Source organism: Balaenoptera musculus, chromosome 5 (genome assembly GCF_009873245.2).
Source record: "Balaenoptera musculus isolate JJ_BM4_2016_0621 chromosome 5, mBalMus1.pri.v3, whole genome shotgun sequence".
Lineage (NCBI taxonomy): Eukaryota > Metazoa > Chordata > Mammalia > Artiodactyla > Balaenopteridae > Balaenoptera > Balaenoptera musculus.
In genome coordinates, this window is record NC_045789.1 from 56,225,255 (window position 1) to 56,238,181 (window position 12,927).

Consider the following 12,927-nt stretch of genomic DNA (forward strand, 5'->3'; position numbering starts at 1 on the left):
GAGATATAAACAGTGATTGAATGTGATGCATCTTGGTTTCAGTGGAAATTGCTTCAATTACTCAGAGCAAAAGAAAGCCCAAATAGTAGGGGGGAGTGTTGGCTAGACTGTAGTTTGGTAAATTAGGGAGAGAAAACCATATCTTGACTTATTTAAATTTTATTAATTTTGTTAGAATTCTTTCTTTAAGTAGTCCATCCATGACCTTTATCTTTCTCAGCACAAATGTGAGCCTCCCTTTCTGTAAATTTACTAGGTTTGGGAATGGTGGAGAGCCCTGCTCTGGTGGCAAGGACTGCTTAGCTTTCTTTTAGGACCTGAGGCTTTATATTTTCTCTGTCTCCAGGTGTGTGAATTTCTAATACTGTGTCTCAAAAGAACACTAATTTGTATGCATTTCTCAAAAAAGACTATTGGGAGTCCTGTAGAAGATCTTTCTAATATATAATCTGTGAGTGTGTGTGTTCTGTTCTTAGTTGCATTCATTATAACACAAATTCTTCATATGATGATACCCTTGGACAGATGAGATGGCTTGATTGATGTCTCTTTGGCTCTTTGCTATTAAATTTATGGTTTCAACTACTTTTAATGTTTTTTCTGGTACTCTGGACAACAAAATGTTATAAACCTGTAGGAAAAGAAAATCAAACAAAATTCAGATTCTAATGAATCTGTTCAAATTGAGGGTACTTCTCACAGCTCTACTTTGGTTTATGCATCACATCTATTAGCAGGACAGTGAAATTTCATTACATTATTTTTAGGTGCATGTCAGTCTCAGTCTCCACTGGTTACCTCTACTTTAGGGCTTCCCTTGAATATGAGTTTTATTTTGACTTTGAGAGGCATATGTGCCCCCACCCACATGCTGAGGGGCTGTTAGTAGAAGAGTCAAGAAAAAGAGTCAGACTCTGATGCAGTTTTTACAGATTTAGAGGAAAGGTGGTAACTGAGGGGTGTATTTCAGTTGGTAGAAAAAAACCCTCAGAAGTTTGATATCTTTTTGAAGTAGACAAATTTCAAGTATATTTTACCTTTTTCTCACAAGTAGACCTGTAACATTTTGATCTCAAATTACATTTTCTCCATAACCTTCCACTATTCAATAAATAAGGTAGAGGGAATAGAAAAAAAAAAAAACCACTTGTATTTCCATCTTAAGTATTTGTTTCAACTTAAAAGTGACTGTTTTATATCGAAGTGTGTGAGGTTGTAAGGAAAAATGCACAGGGTTCAACCACAAATATAGCTAAAGTGGAGATTGTTTTGTCAAAACTGGCAGCTTTTACGTTATGGGGTTCTTTAATTTTAAGTGACATTTTATAAATACTAGGTAGCTTTCTTATTACTTTTAAATTTAGTCCTCAGCAGTCATGGCTTAATAAATGTTAGGTAGAAATTAACATTAATTTCTATATTTAGAACAGACAGCACATATTAAGATAACTAAGCTATGTCATCCTAAGTAGCTTAATTTATGCTTATGAACCATTCAGCTACCATCACAGTCTATTTTATTCCCTGTTGGGGAATCTTTACTATGTCTGAAACAAATATAAATGTATTTTCTCTTTGAGAACATCTGATCATATAATATTAACAGCTGACTGAAGTTGTAACTCTGAGTATCTAAAAATCTACTATAGAATCAGACATTATGCAATGAATTCTTTTAAAGACTTTATTTTTTAGAGCAGTTTTAGGTTCACAACAAAATTAAGACGAAGGTGTAGAGATTTCCCATGTATCCCCTGTCTGCGCACATTCATAGCTTGTCTCATTATCAACATCCCCCACCAGAGTAATTCATTTGTTACAATTGATATGTAAACAAGTTTAATTCTCTTTAGTCTGCTAACTATTATTTCAGAAATAAAGTAATAAACACATGAATATTATTTGTTATTTATATATAAATTTATTCTGCTGATCTTTCAGGGTCAGAACATGTTCATTCTTCCTCTTATTGTGTTTTTGAGAGTTATTTTTAAAATAAATTTTAGATTTCCAATTAAGTAAAATTCACAATTTTGCAGAGCCACAATATTAAAACAATATCAAAGTAAGTAGAATTTTATTACAGATTGTAATGTTGATCAACTACTTAAATTCTAGTTCTTTCTTGACATATGAGGGAGGTTCCAAATTCTGTTGGTGGTTTATCAGTAGCTATGCAATTTATTTGGAGATAAACTAAGGCTACTTTTTCTACTTCTTGTGGAATTTGTACTCAAGAGCCACACTAATAAATCCTATTTCTACCTGTGCTCATTGCTTAGTAAATCCTTCATGTTTACTTCCTAGGTTTCAGGGATGAGTATCATTGAGGAAGTAATCTGTTCAATCCCCAAGGAGAATTATTCCTTGGACTTGCCAAAGAACTTGCCACTATTTGAATACATAATTTTATCTAACATTTTTTGCATACATATTTTTACTCCATAATTCTTTACATATACACTAAGCAAAACATCTTTATTTGAATTTGCAACTTTGCCAAGATAAGTCATTTCTATAGTATACCAACCCCACTATTGTTTCTACAAAGGTATAACAAGAGTTTTCAAAGATTATTACAAATTGATGACTCTTGCATTCTCCCTGCTTAACAGATTGATTGCAAATCCATTTTTTTTCCAGACCAGAGATTTGTGTAGTAAACAATGCCTAATTTTATCATCTCAAAATTTGTTTTTTTCACTTTACTTTGCAAACCAGGACCCCCCTCAGCTCCTCGGAATGCCATCTCAAATGTTAATGAAACTAGTGTCTTTCTGGAATGGATTCCTCCTGCTGACACTGGTGGAAGGACAGATGTGTCATATTATATTGCATGCAAGAAGTGCAACTCACATGCAGGTGTGTGTGACGAGTGTGGCGGTCATGTCAGGTACCTCCCCCAGCAAATCGGCCTGAAAAACACCTCTGTCATGATGGTGGATCTGCTTGCTCACACAAACTATACCTTTGAGATTGAGGCAGTGAATGGAGTGTCCGACTTGAGCCCAGGAGCCCGGCAGTATGTGTCTGTAAATGTAACCACAAATCAAGCAGGTAAGTGTGATGTCTAACCAAATCATGTACCTTAGGCCGAGCGCTGTCAGTCATCTCCACAGCTCAGGGCTAAGTCGCCTGAGACATGAGAGATGACTTCCCATTATCCAGAGGGTTAGGACTTAAAGTAAAATACATCTTGAAATGCTTTATCATAGCTTTAAGCAAATAAAAGCTAAGGCTTTCTTAGCAGACACATCCATGGACAGAAAAAAAAAAAGATAGGCTTTAATTGAATTTTTTCATTCAAAAATACCTTTCTGGCTCAAATCCATTTGTGGCAAAATTTTTTATCTCATAATTTCACACAGTGCAATAATTACAGCTCAGATCTACATTTTTGTTGTTTTGTTTACTTCAGGTGTTTTTGTTTAATTAATTAATTTAGCAGGTAATCTGGCAGGTTGGTTTGTTTGTTTGGCACCACATCTGAATTTTCTTTGCAGATTGAAATAGGGTTTTCTTATTATTTCTATTATTATTATAATAAAAATGCATGAGATAATTTTTTGATAAATCCACTTATCAAAATTAAAATAACTATGAACCATTGTACAACCACCATACATGTGAAGATACATCTATATTCTATATGAAGATCTTGGAAATATTAGGGAGTAATTATTAAAGAGTAGGGAAAATAGTTCTGCTTGAACTACTAATTCCCCTAAATTTTCCCCTCAAATATTTAATTTTAAGAAAACAATATAGAAGAATTATTTTCTGTTAAAATAAAAACCAAAGATAAACTATGGCTGAATTAATAACTCATTATGTGGCAGGAGTCATTCAAAGCCTATGAGTAACTTATAACTTGTTTTTGTCAACAACAAGTACATGGGCGGGAAGAGGCATTAAATGTAACTTTCCTTCTATATTTTGGCCAAAACTCTCAGTCCAAGGGCATAAGCTTGTTACCTCATAATTACCTCAGGTGGGCTTTGGTGGGTGAGGACATCTTTGCCGGTAGAGCTCACAATGCAATAGGATGTGTTTGACTGAATCGAATCAGACTTAATTCATATAATGTTAGTATAAGTTTGTAGGTGGTGGAATGATCTGGTTGACAAGAGAATGCTGTTGGTAATCAAGTTCTGGCCAAAATAATGTGAATTATTGGATGTGTCAGGTAAATGAAGTGGTTATCTCTTGAGAATAAGAAAAAGAAAACACATGCCATTGAGTTCATAGTTATTTTTGACTGATAAAACTGAAGAAAACATTCAAAAGTGGCCCAGGTAATATACAGGTATTTGTGTAATTCACTAAGAATCATTCTAAGCACTCTAGATGTTCTCATCCATGTTGAATACATGCCAATAGCATTTTTTTATTCCATGAGAAAAAACACAGTACACGTATACACCACTGTCTTCAGTGAATCCTTTATATTTTCTCCATTTACTCCCTAACCTAAGGTTGAACTAATAAAAGTGCTAAAAAGAGCTAGACAAAAATAGTGAAAATTAGGTTTTCCTTCAGTATAGACTCAGCTTCTGGCAATACTAGTGTATGTTGACTTTCCATCGCAGTGTCTGAATGCCACAAGTGCTCTGTGAATGTGAACCGCCTTCCCACATCAGAAAAATACTGGCATTAAACATTTGATGTCAGGCTTCATATGTAACATCTTTCAAGCTTACTTGGTTCTACGTGTGAATCTTCCATTAACATATTGAAAGCATATTGAACAATCATTAAGAGTTGTATCCCTTTGGGAGGACATTTTCTAAGCTTGCATAACTTTCTTTGAAAGATATTTCTCTGATGAACTAGATGTAAGAAATGACCGTTTATTTTTTAAATGATGTTATTAATAAATATTTGCTCTAGTTGTCTTTGACTTGCTGGCCTGTTAGGACTGCAAAGTGTGTTTTTTTGTTTTTTCAACTTTAAAAACCTTAAATATCAAGAAAGAATAATTTTCATCCAGCTGTTCAAGGCATGGCTATCATGTAAAACAAACATTTGTATTCAGAGCAGAAACTTTTGGTTGCTGCTTCTTTTCCCCAAGTTCTCAGAGTACACATAGTGTAAAATCACTACAAAACTACCCCCCAAAAAATCAAAATAAGAAGGGAGATTTTCGCAGTATCTGACATTTCAGACCAACTAAGTCTCAATTTCCACAAAAATTATTAACTTCAAGTAGCTCCTAAAAGCTCTTAGATTCAATGCCACTATGCTGGACATTTATCAAGTACCATCATTATAGAAAGTGGGCTGTAGTAGTTGGTTTTAATGTCTGAATTTTTCTTCAGCATTAAATTGAAGAAAGTTATCTGTACCACATGCGGTTTTTATATAAAACTTCTTTCAGCAGATTCCAGCATTAGTTTTACTCTCCTCTAAGGAGTGTTTTTTGAGAAATGCATTTGTTTCTTAATTGATTTGTCTCAACTTTATAATTTTTTGTCATTTTCTGATTGATTTATGTTTGTGACATGAATGTGATATATGAACTGTCCAGATTCAAAATTATATTCAACAAGTACAAGAAGAAATAAAAAATAGTAATTTTTTCAAGATGAGAATCTTGCATTAAGCTAGAAACTGAAACTGATTAGGTAACCCTGGCTCAGTCTATAAAAGGAAATAATGATTTCGTGCTGAGGATAGTGATTAAATGATTAATTTATGGATGTTTATACAGCATTTAAGACATTTTTCCAGCTATTAAATCATTATGGAGTCTAGCATCTTGCTTTTGCAAGTTGCCAGAATTCAAATGATACTTTTTTTGCATGTAATTTAATAGTCAAGTCAAAAGATGAAGTTTTAAGAAAAGCTAAATACTATACTTAGTTGGAATTTATGGGCCTCGTAAAATGCAGCATAAGTACTTAGGTTGACAAGGAAAAAATTACAGAGTTATTGTGGGGATTATCATGGTCAAGAAATATAAACACATATGAAGGGGGAAATTGAGGAAAAAAAAGTAATTTACAAATGGACTTGAGGACACAGGGTGGGGGGGGGGGAAGATGGGGCAAAGTGAGAGTAGCATCGAAATATATATACACTACCAAATGTAAAATAGATAGCTAGTAGGAAGCAGCAGCATAGCACAGGGAGATCAGCTCGATGCTTTGCGACGACCTAGAGGGGTGGGATAGGGAGGATGGGAGGGAGGCTTAAGAGGGAGGGGATATGGGGATATATGTATGCATATGGCTGATTCACTTTGTTGTACGAGAGAAACTAACACAGTACTGGGAAGCAATTATACTCCAATAAAGATGTATTAAAAAAGAAAAAAAGTTAAAAGAACAGTGTGAGAAGGGGAAAATGATAGGAAAATACGGCGTTGGCCAAAAGATTCATTCGGGTTTTTCCATAACATCTCACGGAAATGTGAATACGTTAATCACATAAAGAACTCTAATAGTCAAATTGCTAAGTGGATAAAATAATGGATATAAAAACCGTGCTTTATTAAACTCAAACTTAGAAAAGGAATAAAATTCATTGAGCTCCTCCAGTTTTCTAGTGATTTTGCCTTTCTATGCAGTGCATTGTTTTAAAAAATTGATGTACATTTAGTAATTTTTCTTTATAGAAAAAAGCATTTAGATTATTTACATGACAATGCTTCTGTTGTTCACTCCTGTTGTTCTTCTGTTTTATTATTTTAGGGCGTCTGAAAGTATATATCTGCTAGATAGATGGATAGATGGAGGGTGATTTATCAACATAGTATGAAAATTAAAAATCCCATTGAAAGCAGTTACTTTAAATGTTTCATTATCTGCTCACAAAAGAGTGTGCATTTATGATGCTCTTCTATAAACATATTTAAAAATTTTTTACTTTAAAATAATTTTGCACTAGGCATACTTTATCAAGAATTAAATCATAAAGTTCTTTTAATATATGCAAATGTATATTTTATCCCTAGAAGGAATAAGCTCATTCTAACTGAAAAACCAAAAGTATTAACACTTTAATTTGCAAAGGTACAGAATCTTAATTCTGAGCTGAAATAGACCAAATTTTAATTGTTTTTGAAATAGTCTTAGACTCTTGGATTTTTTCCTCAGAGCACTTGATTAACATGATATGAGTTGCAAAGTGCAACAAACACTTTGGAGGGAATGTCCCAACCTGTCCCAGACTATCAGAAATATCACTAAGAAATGTGATTACTGTATTTTGAAGGGTTTTATTTCTTGGTTCTTCCAAAGGTGTCTGGGGGACATGATAATCCCATTTCATCAGGTACTTTCAATTTGATGCCATTCATGTAGTTGTCCAGCATTATGTCTCACAGGATGTGGAGATGATCAGGGTTCCTGAGACTAAATTATGCTGTAGAGTTGGAAATTTAAGAGAATGCTGAACTGAGATGGTAAAAGTACATAGTTGTTCCTGAGAGGAGGGCAACAAACATTTTCTGTTGGTCTCTATTGATTGAGATGTTAAAAAAAATGTTCATTGTCACTTGCTAGATTATTACTATAATCATTCTGAGGGTCTTTGTTGATTTTCTTCAGTGGAGAGAACTTATTGACTGTATTTGTAATCACCACTTGATTAAATGTATTGTTGTTTGCCAAGATTAGTTTGTCTTCTATACAGATTAAACAGGTAATTTAAATCGGCATGTTGGTAATCCCCACTCTTTATTCTTTTATTTTTTTATGGTGACACTAATTGCTGCATTCCCCTATGGATCCACTAAAGGTGTGTGTTTACTCTTTTGGCAGGAGGGAGATGCTTTAGTTTGGTCATTACTACAGTTTTACAGCTTTTACTGCATGAGCCTCAGAGACAAAGAGAGATTTCTTCCAGTTGAAGAGAAAATCTTCCAAATATACACCAGTAACCTGGTGAAATAATCAAAGAATTGAATGTGCCAGTTGTAATATGGGCTCAGGACAAAATCTCATTCGTCACATTACCATCATAGCCTCCACTCAGATCAGGGTTTCTTAGTGGTATTCCGGATTCACATGGATTAGTGTTAGCTCAGAGGCAGTTTTCTATAATTTGTGAAATCTATATTCTATACCCTAGTTTGTAAATCTAAATTTAGATCCAGAAATCTACATTTTATAATCTGGGCAGTAACACCCCCCCTCCCACTTATCTAGAAATTGCCAGAGATTCCTTTCAGATAAACTGAAAAGGAAAATGTATAATATTAACGTATGTTACTATTGCACAGTCCTTCTTAAGGACAGTCAACTTTCTTTTCTTATTTAGGGGTTATAGGGTAAGTGAACTAAATCAGGTCTAGGAATTCGTAAGAGACCATGACTAACTAGGTCACTAAATTTTGATTTGTATTTCTCAGACCTTCATATCATTAGTGGTACAGATCAAATGGCCCATTATTTCAGTCACTAAATGCCATCGTACTAGACTTTTTCCATTCACATCTGCTGCCTATTATGAAATCTGTGCCCACTTTCCTTCTAGTGGTAAAGTGCTACTACTTGGCCTCTGCCATACCTGAACCCTAAAGAAATCAGGAAATCATTTCACTGCATCTTCAACCTCTGTGTTCTCAAGTATAGAGAACAGAAATTTTAGAGATTTTATTTATAAAGGTGGCACTGTCCTCATCAATTTATTTCTCATCATTATGGTAATGAAATTGTCTTCTGGGTCCTTTCTGAAGATGTAATTAGTGGATAGTTTCATAGGTTTTGGAAAATAAATCCACTTTAACATTCCTATTTCAGTAGATCATTTAATCCCTTCTTCTACATTAAAACAAGGAATTCCCAGTATCTGAACTTTATTTAAAAACTTAGCCCACCTTTCAGTCCAGATTTTGGTCAACTAATTGAAGAAGCATTTAGCACTTGTGATAGCTACCTGGAGAACCACACTGGATCCAGAATCTCTAATCATGCATTTATACCAGCTTGAATGAAATTGTTTCTCACTTCTCTGTAAGGAACACACAGAATCCATTTTCACACATATTCCCTATGCTTTTGCAGATTTAAGTTATAGAATCTTGTGAGACTCATATTCAGGGAGCTTCTTGTCTCCAGTATTGACCAGGTAGTTGGCTCCCAAGAGGATGTTGGGATCTTGAGTTCAGACGGAGTAATAAGTTTGAGCAGGAAGACAAGTACTTCCTTCTATCAGTTAATGATCTTAGATAAGGTATTGAAGACATGAAGGAACAGCTTCTTCGGTCAGGTGTGGAACCGCTTAATGGTAGCAAGAGAGACTCAGTAAGATTTAGAAGTTGAGAATATTTTGAATCATCTGTATTCTCCTACATATCCACATTCCAATGCTCAGGGCTTCACTCTTTTTCGCCAGTCAGTGGCCTCATTTTCTCATGAGAAAAGGCAATAAAGTCAATCATTTTAGCAGTTCAGGAATTCTGTGGGATAATACTTGGTTTTTGATGTGCAGTTCTGTCATCCTTTTCACTGTTAAGAGGACATGAGATATGGAGACTCTCTGATCATCTCAATATGACTTGAGCAGATAATTTAAACATTGAGAAGCTAATTTTGTTTCTTTAAATTCTGCAGTGCAGTTAGACACAGGCTATCCTTCCTATATTTCTTATATTTCTCATGCTTTTATGGTACTAAAACAGATGGAATTTGCTCACCAAAAATATTATCCTCAAGAATCACTTTATTTGAGGTGACCAGAGGTGATAAGACATATGCCCCGTGTTGTTAGATTACCATCCTTTAAAACTACATAGGTTCTTGCTACACTGAAATTCAACCAGTCAAACCACTGGTCCAAATCCCCATTCCTTTAAAAGACTGTTGCCTGTGACACTTCTCTTTGGGGAACATTTTTTGGTTTTAATGTCTATTTTCTTAGTTGCAAACAAAATTTACTCTGGTTTAGACAGAAAAGCCCTTTAATAAAAGGTATTAAGTGGCTTATACAATCATTGAGAAAAATAGATTCAAAGATTAGAGGCAAGTTTCAGGAGAAATGCCCAATACTCTACCACAGATCTGGCCTGATGAAGCGAAGCATTGCCACTGCAGCTGTCAAGCAATAAATGGCAGGCACTTTACTTTATTGCAGTTGCTGCTGCCATTAGTAGCATTGCTATTTCGGAATCTCAAACTTGAAGCTACTGAAAAATCTTCAGATTTGCCACCATATTCAAACTATGATATCCAATGAATTTGTTCGAATTTGAATGAAAATTTCTACATATAATTGTTAAGCAAGTTATCTTCACTATTTTGAAAAGATCTGTTTTTTCAAGTAATTAAGGTTTGTTCATCCTATCTTTCTCTTTTTCTTCCTCCCTTCCCCCCTTCCTTCCTTCTTTCTTCCCTTTCTTCATTCTTTTTTCCTTTGTTCTTTCTTTCCTTCATTCTGTATTTTCTTTGTATTTCAGATGATGTGAGTTGAGTTAATAATATGCCTTAACTCATGGCACATTACCATCTTTGAGCTATGCAAGGTTCTCACCTGGTTTATATATTTTCTTATGTACTGTTTTTATCCCAAATCCATTTTCCTAAACAGCAGCCTTTTCATGGATTATTTATTTCTATTCATAAGTATTCTTATTAAAAGTTTATTTAGCATTGGATGCATGTGTTTTTAATTTCAGGTAATCGTTATGTTAAATATCTCATTCTGACTACTAAATTTTTCACCACAATCAAAATATTTTATAGATCCACTTATATTGCTTTTGACCATCTAATGTGCTGTTTATAACTGTCTTACGTCCACTGCACTTTACACACTAATTCACCCAGGGACAGAGACCCAGATCCTTTGACTACCCAATCTGTGGGCATTCTTTATTCAATTTAAAGCCCTAATATAGTGATTTTCATTCAGTATATCCAAATTTTATTTTATAAAAACGGAAAAAAACTCAATAAAACTAGTAGATCACATTTTCATTTCTTTTCCAATTTCCCTACACAGTGTACCTAATATAATTTCATTGTCTTCAAAATATAATACACAGAGTAGAAACTGTGTGCGTGTGTGTGTGTGCATTTAATTTGTTACACAGAGCAGCAAATTAGTGTGTTGGTTAAAGATCTAGACTGTGGAGCCGGACTTTTTGTTTCCATACGGTCTCTGCCACTTACTAGCTATGTGACATGGTAAGTTACTTAAACATTCCAGAATCTCAGTTTATCCACTTGTAAAAATGGAAAAAAAAAATAGTATCTATAACATTGGATGGTTGTGAGAATTAAATGAGTTAATATCTATAAAACAGAGTAATGCTTAGCACATAATAAGGTATTGATAAATGTTACTATAGTAGTATTTAAGAAACTTTTCAGTAGTATTCCAAATAGTGTGAGTTCATAGAAGAAACTATGAGATAAATACCTTTTTAGACTTTATGAGTATTATATAGACAAACCCATTGGTGAAGTAAAATAAAAAGAAAAAAATTCAAAAGTGAAAAATAATATATAGAATCAGTGATCAGGTAACAAAAGCAACTGCTTCAAGTTTGGACGAGTAAACTATGAGATTTCATTTTCCAATGGTGACTCTATCTTCAATGATTTCTTAAAACACTGAGTTTTATATTGGCATTGAAGTTTTTCAATTCAATAAAATATCCACAGCAATAACATAAAGAAACAAGAGAATAACAGCATCAAAGTAAGAGCGAAAAGGGGGAAAATACTTTGTATATAGAAAATAGTCATAATTTTCATTTTCATCAAAATGTATTTGGAAAAATACAAATTTTGTTAGCTACATCATTTTTGCTTATGGACAAATATTAATTTGTCAATTATTGAAGTTTCTAAAGAAAACTATCTAGAGACAAATGTTTTGTTTAATTACATATCATGAATATCTGTACATTGGCCTCATACTACCAACAAAAAACCTTTTAATTTTGCCAATTGAAGCTGCCCATCCACATCAAAACTTGGCTTAAGTGAGGCACAAGTTCTGAGCTTTTCCTATGCCTATTTGCTGTTTTGAAAACATAGTTCAAAAATGAGACACTAATCTGATGAATTTCTCCATAATTCATCTCTAGTGTATTTAATAAAGATTAGCAGATGGGGTGGAATATTTTTAGAAATCCTCAAAATACTTGTCTGGTTCACTGACAAGAATCTTTCTAGAGACTTCTCTGGTTTCTAAAAGAGACTTCAGGGACTTCTGTTCCTTCTTTTTTTTCCTTTCTAGCTACTGTGGTACCAATAACAGAGACTACAATGGCTAGCATGTTTCAGCACTTAGTGTGTGCACATTGCTATGCGAAGAACTTTATTTGCATTTTCTTATTTGATTCTAGCAACATCTTCATGACATAATATTATTATTATTCCCATTTTTAGGATGAAGAAACTGAAGTTTAAAGATCTGAAGTGATTTGCCCAAGGTCACAAATCTAGTAAGTGAGGGAATAGGAATCTAAACCACGAAATTCTTACTCTAGAGCTACTGTGCTCTGAATCACTAGTAAATATTGCTGTTTCCTCTGCCTGAAGCCTATTTCTTACATCATTGTCCTAGATAGCTCAGTCTTCAGATCTGCTTAAATCGCTGCTTCCATAAGAAAGTTTGCTCTGCTCTCCAGTTTGGGCTTGCCTCTCTAAGGTAACCTGGAGCACAGGCAGTACAACTATTTGCTTTCTTATCTATTTTTCTGGAATCTTCCCCTGGGGATCACAATAATGCCTGGAACCTGTGCTTCTTAAAATATTACCTAAAATAATGAGTTCAATTGTTTCTCTATTATTTGAATTAATGTTATAATTTCAGTTACTGGTGTGATGTGTAACGTGTTTCTAAATCTTTTGGAATGCTTCAGATAATTACGTGCTAAGGTTTTGTTTTCTTATTTCTGTTGAGTGCCTCTCCCCACCCCCTCTCTTTTAAATTCAGGATCCAGACACAGAGTCCTAATTGTAATTCATAGGT

The 12,927-nt window shown here is 34.1% G+C and overlaps 1 protein-coding gene across 2 annotated transcripts in view; it reads left to right on the plus strand.

Moving 5' to 3' along the window:
* Window positions 1–12,927, plus strand: part of EPHA5 (EPH receptor A5) — a 313,822-nt gene that overhangs the window by 139,282 nt on the left and 161,613 nt on the right. Inside the window, exons 5-6 of one of the 2 annotated variants that reach the window (XM_036854002.1) lie at window positions 2,722–3,057; window positions 12,342–12,423. In XM_036854002.1, the coding sequence (XP_036709897.1) occupies window positions 2,722–3,057; window positions 12,342–12,346 (341 nt within the window). In that variant the 3' untranslated portion in view covers window positions 12,347–12,423. Of the gene's footprint in view, window positions 1–2,721; window positions 3,058–12,341; window positions 12,424–12,927 lie in introns of those variants that run through there. The other variant, XM_036854004.1, reaches the window with a different exon arrangement.